Below are 18,989 nucleotides of genomic sequence, written 5' to 3' on the forward strand. Positions count from 1 at the left end.
TCCTACATCAATGGGCTATTGCAAGTTAATGACCAGCTCTGTGAAGGCCCATTTGCACGAAATATGGACAGTGTAAAAACGAGCTGGGAAAGCAGGTGCTGCCGCCATTGAGTAGCTCATAACCCGGCCATATGGTCGTGAAGAATCTCATTTGGCTGCGCGCTCTCACAAAGACTCAACTCTAAAACCCAAAGCCATTCCTCTAGTGTTGTGAAGACTCTGGACCCTCTAATAATCATTCTCTCCCCTCATCCATTTTTCTCTTGTTGCATCAATGAGCAGTGTATGAATTTGCATAATCATCTATAGGTAAATGATAACGTTGAGCTGCTCCGCTCCGGACTTCATTTGAATAGAAATGGTGCCACTTTTTGGTATAAAAGGAAATCAGCGAAGTGATAACAAATGGATGAGAAACTGCGCTTCGGCGAATGGCCTCAGATAGAATCTATCTCCATCCTCTTTCAGCGTCGTCTCCCGTCTTTCTTAGCACAACAGGGACGAAGCGAGTGACAGCATCCTGCAGTCTAACCACCCAAAATAAGTTTGGGAACAACTTTTTCCTTTTTTATTTCTGGGAATTGTTTGGAGTCAAAAAGGAGAAGCAGAAGACGATAATTAAACTGGCTGAAAAAGCCAAGTACCAACACAAAAAATCAAAGTGAACATACACACCGACTGATTTGCATGAAAACAGAAGAGGACAAATAATTTCAGCAATAAATAAATGACATTAAAAAAGAAAAACCCGACATATTGTCGGAAGATAATGTCGTATAAATGAGACATGAAATTAGCTATACAACGACAGAAAAAAATCGAATGCAAAAAAGTGACGAGCTGATCAGACAAGACGATACAGTAAAAAAAAAAAAGACAGAAAAAAGGAACAAAATAAAAAACATCTGTAAGCCAGTAAAGTTCTAGCAATAGATCTCCAAATCCATCATAATCTGTCTTTATTCTCGTTTCATTTTTTTTGAATTTCCAATAAAAAAATAAATAAATGACATGATGAAAGCAACTTCAGAATAAGGAGGAGTCCCTAAGACAAGATCTGAGGGAGGCGTCTTCTCTCCGACTGACGGCTTCCGGTGGTCAAATATTCATGCGACTGAAGACAAACACCATCCAGGGAGACCAGACTTGTGGTCTAACAGCATTTGTTCCCTGCCTAAACAAATGTTCCTGTGCACATCACTTTCTCATCTCCAGGCAAAAGAATAAAAATGCTTCGTTTTGTTTGCTGTTTTCCTTTTTCCAGTCATGTTGCTACAGCAGAAAAATCAAATCAAACGGTCCATCTATACAAGAAGAGGATAAAAAATAACTCAACAGGAACTGGAATCTTCTGTACAACATTTGACCTGCAAAGCACGACGGCTAGATGTAATAAAATATGTAAACATGTTTTTGACACAGTCGTCTGAACAGCTAGAATCACACCGGAGTAAATCTTCAGCCTGTGTTTGTTTTTCTTCGTTAAGATTGTGACAATTACATCTTCATCAGACACATTTTATGGTAATGCATTTTTGCCACGGCGTCATATCGGTAAAAGGAAACAGAGGAACGACCGAAACAATAAAAAGAAATCAAATGAAAAGGGAAAAGAAGAAAAATGCTATCAGACGTTTGAAACTCTGAGAATTAACATTGTACAGTTTGCCTGGTGGATCCACTCTTGCACGCTTGAATGCCGTCTAGAATTTGGATGCCCTGCATAGCAGTCCAATCCTTAACTGAGACGTGAGGGCGGGGGGAGAAAAATATTGAAATACATTACTGTATTACATCCTGCTGAGCTCTGCCTAGTCGACCCTGACTGGCCATCATCCTTAGAAAAACAAACTAAAGAAAACAAAAAAGTGAAACTCAATATATAAATAAACAAACTACTGATTGATTGAATAAATAAAAAATAATAAAAGAAAAACAAGAAACACGTATACGTTACCTCACATCGCATCCATGAAAGCTACATTTAATGAAACCGCTTTGTAACGCAAAATCAGGGTTTGACTTCCAACTTTCCCCAACAATCATTGTTTCTTGAGGTCCCTCACTTACACAAGATGCCAGCACCACGTCACATACACCTCACATGCATGCTCAGAATGGCCGAAATGACAGTGATCATATTTTACAGGGTTACAATGGACAAGGTCGTCAGAACTCCAAGGATCACACACCTCTTAGACAGTCACTTGGGGTCGTGTGGGTGTTAAAGTGATGTTATTCACACTGCCGGATGTCTCCAGCAGGGACTCCTTAAAAGTGTCCACGCTGAGTCCCGGTGCAGCTGTTACTGCATTGTCTCTCTGTAATGCTTACAATAGTAAGTGTGCTTCCATAAGCCAAAGTTCTTTTTTGTAAATGTTTCTGCAACTCAGTAAGTCTCGAGTTCTAAAGAGATTTGATTCTTTTTAAATCACAGTTGCCAATATGGTACTGTCAAAGTGTTCTTAACTTTGTTCCAAACAGTTTGTAGCTTTATGGGTCGGGAAATGACTGGATTTCTATACATAATATTCCTTGTCCTTGTCTTTCGGTCTCTTGCTACTGGCGCTGCCTTTGGCGCTGCCGCTGGGTGCTTTATCCTTCACCACAGCGCCGTTGGTTTGCGCCGAGTTGCTGATGTAGTTGCGTGTTTCGTCCACCTGGTAGGAACCCTCCTCCCTGTTCCTGTACTTGTACATGGCGTAGAGGAGAATGAGGATGCAGAGGGCGGCGGCTGAGACAATGCCCACCACCATGCCCGTGGTACTGCTGGATTCCCGGACCACCTCCGAGGCCCCCGGGGGCACCCGCTGCACGCCGGGCACCGTGGGCAGGGCGGCAGGCACCGTGCGCAGCATGGGCGAGGTGATGAAGGGGCCTCGTGGCTTGGTGCCGTCCAGATCGAAGGACGTGGGCAGTGACACCAGGACCATGTCCGGCTGCGGGGGTTTTACCTCGCGGTTGTTCATTTTCCCGGCAGGCAGCTTGGGTGGCGTGTCCGAGGGGACCGCCGCCGGCGGCGTGCCCCGGAGGTCGGGCAGAGGCGAGGTGGGTGCAGTCCTACCTGCCTCAGAGGCTTTGCTAGGCCTCAAGTCCTTGGCCTCCCACTTGGGCGCGAGGGCTTTGTAGCTGCCTTCATAGGCCGATGTGGTCAAGATCTTATCTGTTACCAGGGAGAAGGTGGTGTAAAAATCTTCATCGTCAGTCGGGGGCAGGCTAGAGTCGAAAGCTTCGCCAGAGCCAAACCCCGAAATCACCATGCCATCATCATCATCATCATCACCATCATCACCACCATCACCATCATCACAATCATCGCTGCCTCGGTCCGACAAGCAAGGTACCCCCGCCTCAGTGGCCATGGCCAAGGATTCTTTGGTGGTCTCAATAATGGTGAGGACAGGGCGGAGGGTTGGGGGGAGGGGGATGAAGGGAGAACGGGTGGATACAGAAGGGATGTCTATGGGGTCCTCGACTAGCACGGGGATAACTAGCTCCCCTCCTGGAAAGTGAAACAGAAACAAGCGCCAGTCAGACGGCAGAAAGCGTTCCATCGGCAAAGCAAGAAGCAGTCAAGCACCAAAAAGAATCGGAAAACGAAAAGTAGAAAAAGCAAAGCTCAACGTAGGGAATCAAAAGTACTGAAGAGAAAGAAAGAAAGAATCAAACAGAAAACACTGTACCAGTGCAAAAACAATGAAACTCAGAACCAAACGAGACCCAAATGAAAGAAAACAACAGCCATAAATAAGTATACATTGCATCAAAAGGCTTTGAGGGATGCACAAGGGTGAGCCACGTTAAACTGACGCCTCAAATTAATTCCTATATAAGCTGCTGCTGCATAGGAAAGCGGGAATTACTTGTGATGCTGTGGAGTTTGTGGCCCTCGTATTAGTTCTACCTCGTAATTCTGCATATATCTGCACATAAATGACTAGCCCGGGCTTTTAAGAGGCATGTTTCATTTATCTTCAAGTGTAAATCCTTTTTAGCCTAAAACTATGAGCACCGAGAGATGTGCTCTGTGGATAAAAAAGAAGCAGAGGGTATTAGCATTGGTTTTGCAATTCAAGTGCAAGCCAGTGGGCCTGAAAGCAAGTTAACTAAGTCTGAAATGAGAAACTATTTGTAAGGTGTTTCTTATACCGTAGCTGCTCGGAGCGACGCTTTTTAACCCTGCTGACCTACACGGGCTGGAAAATACTAACAAGCTTCACAAAGCATCACAATGATGAAAAATGAGAGGTTGTGTCTTTGGGCTGGAGGGTCTCCAAAGTCCCAAAACGATATCTCGCACCTCTTAGGAAGCTGATAGGCAAGTTTAGGTCTGGCTGACTGATCTACTCGCTGCAGTCACAGCTGAAATGCTGCTGGAGATGAGCGAGCCTGTCCTTCCCTCGACATTAGCGGGCTCCCCTACTTGCCCTAGCCTCTTGCCTTTTGACCCCTACAGTTACCACAGTGGCACAAAGTCACCGGGCAGTTCAGAGACACCTGAATGTTTGCTGGCTTATAACAGCTTGTAAGAGCAGTTGGACGTTATTAATTATTCACACGTAAGATCAAAAGACAGAGACATGCTTCCACATGTGTCTGCCTCTTTTATAATAAAGTCATTTGCCTTTCATTGGTTAAACCTGTTGTTGGACGACTACAAAGACTTTGAAACATTCAGATGTCTATTGAAGCTGCTTATCCTCTTGCCAAGGTGGATTGTTTGTACATTGCAAAGGCTCACAAACAGGGCACTATAAAGAGATGCAAACCTTTTGGAACAATAAAGAAAAAGAAAGAGAACACAACAGAAAATGAAAAAGGAAAAAAAAATAGAAATAATAATTAAGGCATTACAAAAAAAACAAACGAAAAGAGTTTAGAGTTAGAGCAAACATCGTAAGAAACATTCACAAAGTAAAGCCACAGATAGAGCTATTTAGAGAAAGGATTAGTAAGAGGAAAATTAAAAAAGAAAGAAAGAAAACCAAACAAAGTCAGCTCGGAAAAAAAGCCTACGAAAAAAAGATGAAACAGTTTTCAAAGGAAGAAAGCATACCATCAGTTTTGTCAACTTACATCAACAAATTGCCCGCATGATTTTGGCAGGAAGAAAAAAAAAATTTACAAAAGAAAGTTGTGTAAGAATGCCTTTGGACAAGTTAGGTTAGTTTCTTTTTAACATTTTCTGATTAAGTAAGTATATATTTCTCTCTTTTGTTCTTAGACAGGATGGTACAGGGAGGCAACAACACATACATCCACACATCATGACATGAAAATAATCTTCACCATTCTGTTCAGGATCTTTTTTGTTGTTATTTTTGGATTTTTCAGAATCATTTTATTAGAAAAAAGAAAACAGTATATCTATAATTCTTGCTTTGATTGATAAGTCTCTCCATAAATATCTACAGCCGGATTAGATGACTTTTTTTTTTCTCATTCTTTTCTTTTTTTTTTTTTTGCTCGTTCGCTCGGCTTTAGCTTGCTCGTCAGCTACGAACAAATTGGATGACTGTACATATCTTAGAATCTCTACGTAAAGGGGGTTTCGGGAGGAGGGAGTGTGAGACGGGGTGGGACCTATGAACATACTAGGAAGGAAATGACATAGATGGGGGTGAACGTGTACATCAGTTGCCATGTCCATGTAAAGGCGGCACGAAGCGGTCGGGCGGCATTAGAGCTTTTGGCTGTAAGGAAGGGATGGGGATATACAAACAATGAGCATATACATGCCCATCTACAAAAGAGAACAGCACTCTCAACACTGACAGTTTTACAAACCCTAAGCTGCAACTTCTTTTGCCATGCACAAAAAAAGAATTCAGACTCGTTAATCTATTCGATCCCAATTTCCAATCGGAGACAAGCGCTTAACTTCACAGGTGGATGTTCGAGATCGGCACGGAAACAGTTTTGGAAAGCAGTGTTTTCAGATCGGGGCCAGGATTAGCAGTTTTTCGAGGCAGCTTCTCTTTTTTCTCTATGAAAATCTCAGTGCAGCTGCATGGTTTTGATACCCAATCTTAAGAGCCTTCTGCTGTTTACGAAACGCTAATTAGTTCATAGAGAAAAGAGGAAGTTTTGTTCTAATTTAAAAAGGAGGAGGGGGGGGTCATAATAAAAATAACATCGCAATTGTGATTCGCAACAAATTAGCAGTTTAAATTTAACATTGTCAGAAAAGAAACAGAGAGGTTCACATATATGTGGATTATCATATATGTACAAAAAAGGAGGAAAATAACAGATAAAGAGAGATTAGCAAGCAAGAAAGAAAGGCATTAAATTTCTCACACTATCAAAGATGAACAACCAGAAAGCACACACTGAGGCAGACAAAGAGAGAGAGAGGGAGGGGGGGGGACAGTTTATAGGAAAGTGTCGCCACCTTCGTTTAACTAATAATAAGCGGGTTATTATTAGTTACCTCAATACATTTCTCTTGTTAGTATTTCTTTTTAAAACACAGGACAGGGCGTGCAATCTGGATGTACGTCAGAGAAAGAGAGGCAAATCACACAAACGCTTTCTTTCCTTTCTTTTGGAGTTTGTTTTAGTTCCACTCTAAGAAGTTGGGTTAATGCATGCTTAAGTAAGTTGCATTTAGGGAGAGTAATAATACAATAACAATACAGCAAGCCAGGGGGGACAGGTATGGTGGGGGGAGGGGGAGGGGCTTAAGAAGGGGCAGGCCAATGGTCAGTAAAGGTGACTGCCAGCAAAGGGCTGTGGGATATTTTCCTGATGTAAAGAAGTCATTCACTAGCAGTTACGGTGCACCGTACGTAACCAGCACTTTCACTAATTAATACAGAGAACGGGGTAGAGAGAGATCGTCGGACGTTTAGATGCTTTGTGTTACGTGCATAACCGACAGCCTTCGTTTGACAGATAAGCATCTGCAGTTCCACAAGAGGGCACGTGGTGGATTTATCTCTGCACATCAGCTTTGGGTTAATCCTCTGCAGGCTGTTTTACAGAAACCTCATTTGGTTTTTTTTAAGCACACTGTCTCTGCGAGCGAAGCATTATTGAGTAAATATGGCATCTGTCACACTGTATTGACGGCTCCTTATCCACGCCGGCATCTAAAATGCGAATGTCCCTGTCACTGCTCCGGCCCTGATTCAGAGGATGTCATAGGACATGATTCAGCGGAGGCCTCGCACTGCATCGCTGCCATTCTCGTCTTTCACTGAAAAAAGGGGGGGGAAAGCCGCTACGTCGCCGCTACCTGTGACGTTCCAGCAAACAGCCATAAAACCGCTCTGCCCTGTTAAATAAACAGGAGCGTCTCGGAGTAAAGCGATTGCATCCGAGGCTTTTATTTATCCAACTCTGCCCTCGTTGTCTTGGCCTTGTTTGCATCCTCTCACTCTGTTCTTGGCTAACAGCTTTCGGCTACTGTTAGCTTTGTGCTATATCAACAAAACACTCGGATGGGAGGGGAGACGCGACGCTGCAGTGAAGCCCCCCGTTTTAGTAAAGTCAGCGCAGAGGACCTTGATGTTTTGTAAACACTTTAATCCTGTGTAAGCTCTTGCACAAGCGCCGCACGTCTTGCTGCATTTCAGAAGCAGACAAACACGCCGCTTTCTAATGGGTTTGCTCAACCAGATTGCGTTTGTTTTTCGAAACTCATCAAGATGGATGGGGATTTTATTCTAAAACCCTGCCATCCTAGCAAGACCACCCCCCCAAAAAACTCTCCGCTCTGATAGAGCCGCAGCCAGTTTCTCAAAGGAAGTCAGGACTTGTGACTAGTGTGTTTCTGCACGCCTACTGACTCTCCCTCCTTTTGCATCAATGAGAGAAACCCATCTACTAAAATGAAAATATGAAACAAACTCAATATTAAAGCCATTCCTCTTTTCATCCCACCATGTAATAAAGGCTGCATGCCTGTTTGCGGGCTTTTTGAAGAGGAATTAAAGTAAATACAGTAACTACTAAATGGCTGATTGACTACCTCAGCAGCTTGAGAGCTACAGATGCAGAAATCTCCAAGAAAGCACTTACTCTTCACTTTCCTCCTCTCCCCCCACTCTTTTCCTTCTCCTCGCTCCCTGGTTTGATCCCCGTGTCCATCCAAAAAGTTTGCTGAGGCTTCCGAATGGAGATGAATCCTGACGGTGTGTCAGGGATTTGACAACGCTCCGCCATAAAAGCAGAAAAGCCGGTGCACCGCGGATGAACTGATTGAATGGGATTTTTGACGCAAATTGTGGGTGAGTCAGTGGTTTAGGGCCCTGAAATCCCATTGTGGTGCAAGCATTGTGCCCAGACACCTGCTGTAGCAGATTCATTCATCCCTACCTACTACAGGTAGGGAACTGATTACCAGAAGGCCAGCAGCACACAGATTCTCAGCGTGGATACACTTGCCAGGGATTATAAGGGTGTACCGTGCAGCGGCGGAGCTTTCTAGAAGCATGTCGTTTCAAAGCACTTTACCTCACCATTAAACTTATCTTATCGTGTCTGCGCACACGTCTGCCAGAAGAAACCTAATTTCTCACTGATGGACATTCATTTCTCTTCTAAACATTAAGCGATGTTCCGTTCACAGCTCCGATGGAGAAGTCTGTCCTGTCATGGATGCGCGAAGCACCCCCGGAAGAAGGTGCTCGCCTGTGTAGCCGCGGCGCATGGCGGATAGCTCTTAATCCGTCATCATGTGGCTGGGCCGCATTCCGGTGTATTAAATTGGCGTCTCCAACAGGCGTGGCGACTCGCCCCTGTCAGCTGGTCGATTTGCTGTACAGCCATTAGGCTGCACCTCTACACTCGGCAGACGTGTGTCAGCTGGATAACCTTTAAACTGATCCGAGGCCTGTGTCGAAGTGACAGCCGGCCCGGCAGGGCTTGACGGAATCCATAGCCGATGCCACAAGGAAACTCGGTGATCCATCCCTATCATACTTCATTCCGTACCCTGCACTTTGCTCTTCATATACAGCAGTGAAGAAATCACACAACATTACATCCCAGCCTCCAGTCTAAGATTAATCTGAACGCCAGATCCTGGACTTTATCTACCCCGGGCAAACGAGATGAGGAAACATCTATAAATACACTACATCTGTTTGATCTGCGCTGCACTTGATCAAAGGCAGAGGGTAACAGTGCATGCAGGATCATTTATGCCCTTTTTATGGAAAAACATTCTTCCCATGACATAGCTGACTGCAGCGTGGCATGCAACAGTTACACTGCGTGCTTGCTGCTGCACAATTTTGCAGGAGAGCCGTCTCTTATAGAAAACGCCTGGACTGGCTGTTGCTCAGAAAGGCTCAAACAACCTATCTGTGCGATAATGTTCAGCAGGTAGTCTGTCATTCTTATAGCACAGCAAAAAGTAAGTGTGTTAGGGAGCTGCGGTGCTTCAGGGGTGTAACAAGTGTACAAAATCCACTGAATCTCATCTCCTGAATCTACACTAAACTCTCTTTTGGCCCCTTGAAGACAAAAATTAAGATAACTTCATATTATAAAGTCAATACAGCAACTGTGTTCACTAACAGTAGCTTGTTGCAGCAGCGAGCTCAGCGCCTGTCCCTTTTTTTCCAATGCTGCAGCTGGAAACGACGCTAATGACGAGTGTGAAATTGACCCAAAGCAGTAAAGTTGCAGGTGCATGAAACTAACACACGCTGCAGTGATAATCCTCTCTGAGTTATGAGTTTCAGTATAAGTAGACTTGCCCATTAAACGCAGTCATCTGATCCAGAGGTATTGTGAAAGTTATAATATATATAAGTGAGCAGCTTGAAGCAGCTGATGTTTTGGATCCCGCTTGGTCATAGTTTGAAATATCGAATCCTATTATTTACCTTAAACTGGGTAAAACAAGCAGTTTAAGCGCCTTCCTTCCTTTGATTGGCTGCCCCTCGAAAAGGTTTGAAGAGGTGGGTGGAGCTTCTGTGCCTGGGGTGACCATGTTAGTATCCACTTGCTTTGACATTACAGATAGGAGAACAGGCTGTTTGAAACAGGTTCATTTGTATATGAAACTTTGGCCGAAATTTAACATGAAGATCGAGCATCTTAAGGAACAGAATAACTGCTCCCGTTTAAATATTGTGGCATTAGTCGATCAAACCTTTCACAAATAGGTGGAAATGTCTTTTTTATGGGCTCGGAAGGTTCACATATTACAGGTAATAACAATGATGATGGCTCTGTTCCAAGATTTATGAAAGCTGCCTGCCTGGTATGGCTTTTGGGCACTGCTAGAGTGGAGCAAAGACATCATTAATGTTATTAGTCACACCTTTGCTTTTGCAGCTCTCACAAAAAAAAAACAGTTCTGCTGCGACAAAGACATTTTTCCACATCCACTGCTTCGTCTCATTAGGAGGTAGACTTTTTAATTTGGCCTATCGTGAGTCAGATTAAAACCTAGTTCCATCAGGCCTGACTCGTGGCAGCTTGTAGGTGCTGTACGGACAAATCAAACATTTTGAAATGCACTCGCGGATTGATTGAAATCATTTGAATCAATTACCCCAATATAATGACACATTAATCATAAAATTGCTCTGATTGCACGGTAATGACAAGCCACGGCGCCGTTAATCACCGTGAAATGAAATCATAAATCGACTTATTTGCCTTCCTCCAAAACTGAGCATCTCGCAGCACTCACGCATTTCTGCACGTGGCGCTTTCTTTAGCTTGAACCGACAATTCTGCAAATGCACGCAGAGGACTGTGAGTCATCTCACGGGATTCGCTCTATTGGCCCTCTCGTGGAACCCGCGTGGGATTAAAGGGGGGGGGGGGGGGGGGGGGGGGGGGGGCAGGGGGCAAGGTGAGGTTTCAACAGTTTTGGTTTCAACACGGAGACAACACAAGCACAAGACGAGCACGCACGCACAGCGGACAACACAGGCTGGTTTGGCAGACGCAGACGGAGCACTGACAGAGACAGCAGGCACGAGCACGAACACGGGACGCCTCGGAGGGAGGAGCTGCCGCTGCTGGGGGCAGACCCCCCCCTCCCCTCAGCACGCACACGCTGACATGTAGAAGCCGAGTGGAGGGACGTATGGGTGGGAAAAAGAAGCAGAGCGTAAAAATGGACGCCAATCATATCCACGCTGAAGCAGGGGATGGTTGGAGGAGAGGGTTACTGGTTAGTCTACAGAGCTGCGGTACAGTCCAGTACAAGAGTGCATGCCACAAATGCCTTCTACTTGGAGCAACAGATAAAATAGAAAAACAGATATACTTTGTGGCAATAAAAGTCTTTTTATGCCATCTGCATTCAAACAGACATGTATATGCAGAAAGGCTAAAAGAAGGTGGGTGGGGTGAGACAGGATGGAGGGGGTGGGGTCGGGGTAACGCTCGGAAGGGGCGACAGGGGGGAGTCATTCTCACACACAACTTTCTTGAGACAGAATGGGGTTGCCTGCACAAGGCCAAAAAAGGATGATGGCAAGAAAAGATTTTGTTGCCGTTCATTTCCCTATGTTGTATCGAAAATGTGCTGAGGTGGGGGGAGGGATGATCCTTTAGAAGCCATATGGCACAAAATAAACAAATAAAACACAAAACTTGATGAGGAGAACTTTGACTTTTCCAACCACCAAAAGTTCATGCGGCACAAGATGAGGCAAAAAACGGGAGGAGCGGCTCTATCCTTGCTTGGATGATGGACGACGGATGATGAGGAGGACGCCAAAGAAACGATAAGAGTGATGATAATAATAAAAGAAAAGCAAACGAAAACTGAAAACAACCACAACAACAAAACAAGGAAAGTAAAAGCAGCCCGCACCCAACCCTCCCAGGCCCCAAAGGAAAGCAAAAAGAAGACAAGAACGAAAGAAAAGAAAAACACAAACCCAGCAGCTGGGTCCAAATCGATACAGAGGAGAGATGTTCATATGTGCATCACACGAGAAAAAAAGGAAAAGAAACCCAACATCATGTCATACAACTGTTCATACGACTGGAAGCGGAGGGGGAGGTGGGGGCGAGGAATGAGGATATGAATTTCTGTGTCCACATGATGGGATGTACGGTATGTTTGCGTAAGTGTGTGTATGTTGCCACTATATGAGGGGAGGGTACCGTGTTCTCTCAGCAAAAGCTTCTTGCGCTTCACTTGACTGCACTTTCACTTTTCTTTTTTTTTGAGAATACTTGGGTTTGAGGTTTTAATGGTCTGAAGAGATACAAAAATAAATAAATTGAAACATGTGAGCTGCGTGCCCATTCGATTTCAATAATCTCTGCCTTTACCCAAGCAACTCACGCTAGATAAGGCACCTAAAATGCTGAAAGGAAATGGCTTTTCCCCCCCAGCCACATCAAAAAGCCATAAGACCTAAATGTGGTCATAATTTCAAGAAAACAAACGCCATCAGCGAGCGATAGACGACTTCTTTTCTCAGACTGGGGGAGAAATGGTTAAATCCGTCACAGCGGAAAGGCCCGATTTTCCCTAAGAACAAAATAAACGCTCGATCGTCCACAACCGCAGACGTGGAAGGGCAACACGGCGGTGGCGTATTATTAGCTGTGAAAAGTGGACATATGCTCGGTGTTAAGCTGAGCTGTGTTTCGCCAGATTAGCGCAGCGTCAATTAGCCGGCTGTGATGGTATTTTGAAGGACACTGAAGCAATCAAATAGCCGGAGCTGTTAATGATTTCCAGAGCGCCTAAGGGGAGCTGCTTTTCAAATAGTGAGCCAGTTTCAATACAGCTCACAGTCTTTGCTTTGCTCCGCGTTATTAGGAATCCGTGCCAACAGCTCCTGGGCAGGAGCGTGATTGACAGCTGCTTATTCGACTCATCCAAACCCAAGTTGCCTCAAAAATAACCATTCCTTTTAAATCTGCGGCATTATTTCCAGCTCTGTTGTTATTTTCCACTGAGTGAGTGTCTTATCACTTTGATCTAATCACAAAGTGATATGTGCGTGTTTGTGTGTGTGTGTGTCAAGGGAGGGAGGGAAGAGAGACGATGCGCACAGAAATTCGAGGATATCTGTTCTCTATTAGAATGTTTCAGGTAAGGCAAGCCTCCGACGAAGGAAACAGAGGTACAAACAAGAGAAGAAGAAGGAGTAGGGAGGAAGAGGCTCTGTTGCAGTTAGTCTGCTACATATCACAGTATCTAGGCTGAAAGCATCTTTGTTCTCGAAAGAATCTCAAAATGTATCCTCTGTCAAGAGAGACGCACACACGCACAGCAAGAGGAAATCAACCAAGTACAGGACAGATACATTTTGAAGCATCAGTGCGGGCGACATGGGGCTTGATACTAATTTCGTACTTTGTTGAGTAAAGTTTTGCTCTCAGCTGAACGCCGAGAGAACAAAATTAGTATCAACGCGTCGTCATGTCTGCAACCAGTGGCCCCATAGCTAAGTGTAACTTGTTTCAGAGATGAAAGGCGTGAGCTTTAACACGTCCCGGCAGGAAGCTGTGTGCATTTACTTATACACAGTACAAGCTCCGAGTGGGACTTCCTACAGCAGAGCATGCCGAGGGTGTAGAAAGTGCATTCTTACTGCTTTCGCCCGTCTCCAAAAAGTGTTCTTTAAACTTTTGGCAGACACTGAGGACCCCGTTGTGCTTACTATGGCTACTTTTTCTGGGTGGGAGGGGGAAAGTGGGCGTTTTTTTTTAAGTTACACTTGAAGCTCCCATGGGACATGATGCTAAGGGAGGAGAAGCTCCTCGGTAGCAACTCAAAGAAAGATAAGGAGAAATAGACCAGGTTTCAGAGCAAGCACAACTCGACACACTCATCCCACCTGCATGTCCGGAGTCGCACTCTTCCAGGTCCTCGTCGTCGCTGGAGCACTCTGCTGATGAAACAATGTCATCTGTCGTCTGCGGAGAAAGACACACAAACACGCACACGAACACAAACACAGAAGAAATTGTGGTTAGGCCAGGGGCAGCGCGAGCGAGTCCTCAGCCACTCAAGGATATCTCTGCACGCGCAGACTTCTCTCGCCCGTCCTTCGGCTTCCATATATCACTTGGAGTCAATCATATTTCACAGCGTTTATCATTCTTCGCTTTATGTGCTTTCCACCTCCGCAGATAATTGTTTTCCTTCACCCTCCGCACTCTGCCTCCGATTATTTATCGCCCCTCCCCTCCATCGCCCGCAATCAATGGACGCACTAAGCCCACACAGATCAGCAGCGTCCCCGGCCCCTGATTTGTGCTAAAGGGTGCAGGAGGAGGGATGGGGATGGGGTGGCACACGTTACACCGCCCGGCCCGGCGATGGATTATCTGCACCCTCCAGTTCCCACAATTCTGATTTATCCCTCCCACCCGACCAACCCTTCCCTTCCCCTTTTCTCTTTCCTTTTTTTTTTCCAGGTCGACCCGTCGAGGACAGAAGCAGGAGGGAGGGAGAGGGTTGTATTTCAGTGGCGGCGCGCTGGGCAGCCGGCGTTTATTAGAATGAATCAGCGGGGCGATAAAATAAGCCCTGTCACCAAGCAGGGTTATGAAATCAGAGTGCTGATTGAGTTTTCCAGTCCTGGCCAAGGGTGTGGGGCTCTAAATATCATTGAGTTTGACAGACTAATGAAACGCGCCCCCATGCTTGTGCCGCTCGCTTTCAACGGCGCCCAGAAAAAGCCGTCCACTTCCCACCGTATGCTGATGTGCAGCACACGCGTGTCTGCAAAAGCTCACACAGGAGGCAGATTTTTCGCTGTTTTTTTTGTTTGTTTTTCCTAATGTCTGCTATGATTATGCATGATGGGCTGTGCTGTTTTCTCTATCAGCACATTTGATAATGTGTTAATGTGCGTTTTTGCTGGTATGCTTAATGCACCACATTATGTACTGTACTCCACCAAGAGGAGGCAAAAAAGCAATGTGGGGGTGGGGGGATGCTTTAAACTAAATTGCTGTAAAATATAGCCCCTTGGTAAACATGACATTATTTATTGAAGCCACATTACGGGCGTAAAAGTCTTGGTTATTGCTGAAAGAGGGTTATTGCTTGTTATTATGATAGCAGCAGATGTGGGAGGCAGGGACACAGAGAGAGAGAGAGAGATGAAAAATCCGAGCCACTTCAAAGTCTGTTCTAGCAATTTCAGCCCCGAGACCATCACGCCATAACCCGGCATCGACTGAAAACACTGCCTTTCTCTCGTCCATTCATGCCGATGGCGGCAGCGTCTCCGCACGGTGAATATTTTCACTGCTTTGGATGCGCTTGCTTCACGGAGCCTTGCACGCCCATGTGCGTCTCCAAAATGCTACGTTTTAGTTAAACAGATCACACCAATTTGTGCGCAGCTACCCACACGCACGAAGACTCTCAGGCAGCTACTTGGCATTCAGTTAGATGCAGCGGGTACTGTGGTGTTTCTTAGAAGTTCTTGCTGAGGGTCATTGTTTTTTTTACCTGCTGTTTTGGAGAAAGTAGTCCTGCATTAGGCTGGCTCGAGCAAGCGGACGCCGTTTGGTCGAACACGTGATGGGGCTCCTAACATTAGCCTTAAAGATGACGTGAAATCTAGGCTTCGTTTGCTGTGGGATGTCTACATGTTCTCCTCTGCTCCTGTGTGAGTTTTCTTCCACAGCCCAAAGGCATGCACATTAGGTTAACTTGTAGTGGATATAAGGTGCTGTATGAGTGTAAGGGTAAATGCAGATTGTTCTCTAAAGTGCGATATAAATTCCAGCTAATTTCCATTTCCATGTGACCGAGGGAAATCAGCGTGATTTGATCTCAAAAAAGCAAAATATAAAAATTTTGTAACCTCAATTTGCTGCCGAGCATCCACCAAACACTGAAGAACTACAGAGAGGAAATGACAGAAATGAGATTATGAAACAGGATTACAAGGAAATGAAAGATCACAATGAGGTGACTTATTACCAATTGCTGGTTGGCTTTTAGATCACTTCGGGCTTCCTGTTATCTGAGTGAATACAATAGAAATAAGGGCTTGGGAAATGAATACTTGCAGTGGGTAACACTTCAGTACTAGTTTTGGTGTCACAGATTCTACAGGTCACTGCAAAAGTCTCCAGACTTTCAAAGAAGTCTTGACCAACTTTACCAAGCTTTCAAAACCTTTTCACTCATTTTCAGGTCTCCTACCTTTGTTAAGCTACTTAACTTATAAAATCAAACATAAAACAGTACCTAAGTCAAGGGAAGAGTTAGGTCGCTAGAGCCTCGTGTCTCCACATCACAGCCAACTTTAGTAAAGAACCGATTTTAAATTGTATCTTTAGGCGCTTTGTTACCTGCAGCCTGTTAGAAAAACACAGCATTTATCCCCATTTCAAGAAGTCGTTCTGAAGCTTGAGATGGGCAGTAATCTGTTACAAGTAATTGGTTACTGTAATCAGATTACTTTTTTCAAGTAACAAGTAATGTAAGGGATTTCTAATGCAAAAAAGTAATTAGATTACTGTTACTTTCCCTTAAAGTAACTCACATCTGTGAGAGTGTCTCATGACAATGACGTAAGCGTGTGCGACGTGCGTGGCAGCAACAGACGTGTGCGGATCAACAATGGATAACATGGAGTGAAGGAGAGACGGTGCAGCGACGTGGACGTCCTCACATTACTTTGAGTTTTAGTCTGTAAGAAGTGACAAAAACAGCGTCCGCTGTTCACTCTGCGCAGGAAGAAAACTTCTTTCTACAGCGAAAAATTTAACTAAATCTGAGCGAGCACGCTGCCACGGGAATGTGTTTTACTTGCATTAATTTGAAAGAGTGTAAACACAAAACATTTTATTTTGTGTGCTGGAACATGCAGAACATAAGTTTAAATGTTAAAGAATTTCTTCAAGTCAAAGACTGTTGCAATAATTGAATTTTTGCTCGATGCAATGTGCATAAGATTAAAACTAGTAAAACAATTTTTAAAAGAGACTTTTTCATTTGATTCAGTTTTATATGATGGATTATGCAGAAAAATAGAATTGGGCTGAAAGGCCTATTGCTTTATTACGTATTCAGGTTGTGTACCATGTTTTTAAAAAGTAACTAAGCAACTAATTAAGTAATCAGTAATTAGTTACTTATTACTTTTTTCAAGTTACTTGACCAACACTGTTCTTAAGGGATGAAAGTAGGAGGCTGAGGTGAGATGGAGTGATGAATCGCTGTCAGTGTTTAAGCAGAGGTCAGGAGAGGAACAGCAGTGAGTGTCGACAGGCATCTGTAAAACACGGTGGAGGCTCTGCTGTGGGTTGTGGTTGTGTTCCAGTCAGGTTTTGGGGATCTTGTCAAAACTGATTTCAGTATCATCAGATTTTGATGAAACAACACCATACGCTTCATTTTTCAGCAGCCCAAACACCCTGTCAGTGCAGTAGTTCCTATTCCTGAAGGCTATAACAATGCAGCTTGTTTAAGAACAGGCTGTGTTCAAGATTATATATATATATATATATATATATATATATATATATATATATATATATATATCTATATATATATATATATATATACATATGCAATAATACTAAGTGCAATAATCCTTTCTGTCATCGTTGTATTTTTACTCAGTTGTATATAGTATTTGTATTTGTATTCTATTTTTATCTTATTGTATATTTATTCTATTTTATTCTACTGTATATAGTATTTTATTTTATTCTATTCTGTACAGCTGTGTACTGTATTTATTCTTATTGTATTCTAATTTTTGCCTCATAACTTTTGCACTGTCCACTTCCTGCTGTGACAAAACAAATTTCCCACGTGTGGGACTAATAAAGGTTATCTTATCTTATTAAATACAGGTGTACCAAATATTGACTTTCAAGCACAGTGGAGTTGTACATAATGTTTTGCCCTATATACTGTATTTCCATTTACATGTTACCATAAATCACTGCATTTCCCATTTTTCCAGCAAAATATAAAGAAATGAGGAGTGGCTCAAAGGTTTTGCACACAGCTGTGTAAAAATACCTTTGACAACCTTAACTGCAGTATAATAAAGTGTCTTCAAATGGCAAGCCTCTCAGCCCCAAGGTAAGCCCAAGTAACATCTCTTGATGTGTCGGCATCCAGAGGCCAGAACTCTGCCAGCAACTCAGTAAAAAAGAAAAAACCCATGTACTTCACATTTTATCCTCTCCACATTAAAGAGCCTCGCGTAGTGTAAAAGTCCCAATGAAAAGGCAGGAGGACACACTCCATTCAACGGAGTCACTTTGCATATGACTACATCCTCAAACTCAAAGTAAGAGACCCTTGCACTGAAGCGACTTTGATTCCACTCCAAGATGAATGAAAGAGTTTTTTTTTTAAAAAAGGTGACGTGTAGATCCACTAGTTGTGTGGCTTTCCGCAAACATACAACGTATCTCAGTCGTCACAGCGGTTCGGAGTGAAGCACTTGTCATGTGGGGCTTTTTACACATCTGGACTAATGCAGAAGCAATCAAGTGTCACACGGAGCTCGCAGTCTTCTCACGGCCGTCCGGAGGGGAGAACGGCGTATGGCGCTCCACTCACAGAGTGGAAAAGGCATAGACTTCATGTGTGTGCACTGATGGGAGCTTACAGCGGGGTATAGCATAATGATTTGGTTGGCCAGCGGGACTACAAAAACTGATTTCACAGCTGGCAAAATCCAATTCTCTGGCTAAATCTCCATAACATAGAGTGGGATATATTTTGGCAGTGAGGCATTTTCTTTTTTTGGTCTAATTATTCTCAACAAACATCCTCATCATTTTTAAGAGTCTTGGTTGTGGGATTTACGGCCCACATTGTTTCACGTGTGGGGAAATTTGGAAATGCTCGTGCCCGCTACTTCCTGTGTGTGAAGAAAGCGTATTCTGCACAATGACTTCAGTACATAAAACGGCCGTTTTCATCACGCTCGATTATGCCGATTAGCGTGCCTTCGACTGACGCTGAAATTCCCGACTCCACCAACAAACACCACGGCCTAATCAATAGCCAGACTTCATTAAAGCAGCTCTTACCGCCGACCACCACAGAGCACATC

General features: G+C 44.1%; 1 protein-coding gene across 21 annotated transcripts in view; it reads right to left on the minus strand.

Moving 5' to 3' along the window:
* Positions 1 to 554: 554 nt before the first annotated feature.
* nrxn3b (neurexin 3b) overlaps positions 555 to 18,989 on the minus strand; it is a 328,662-nt gene continuing 310,227 nt past the window's right edge. For 13 of the 21 annotated variants that reach the window (XM_076873673.1, XM_076873666.1, XM_076873678.1 and 10 more), the window contains 2 exons: positions 13,779 to 13,857; positions 555 to 3,502 (listed from right to left, as the gene is read on the minus strand). In XM_076873673.1, the coding sequence (XP_076729788.1) occupies positions 2,520 to 3,502; positions 13,779 to 13,857 (1,062 nt within the window). In that variant the 3' untranslated portion in view covers positions 555 to 2,519. Of the gene's footprint in view, positions 3,503 to 5,469; positions 5,694 to 13,778; positions 13,858 to 18,989 lie in introns of those variants that run through there. The other 8 variants (XM_076873680.1, XM_076873687.1, XM_076873683.1 and 5 more) reach the window with 2 other exon arrangements.

This window comes from Maylandia zebra, linkage group LG15 (genome assembly GCF_041146795.1).
Source record: "Maylandia zebra isolate NMK-2024a linkage group LG15, Mzebra_GT3a, whole genome shotgun sequence".
Classification (NCBI taxonomy): Eukaryota; Metazoa; Chordata; class Actinopteri; order Cichliformes; family Cichlidae; genus Maylandia; species Maylandia zebra.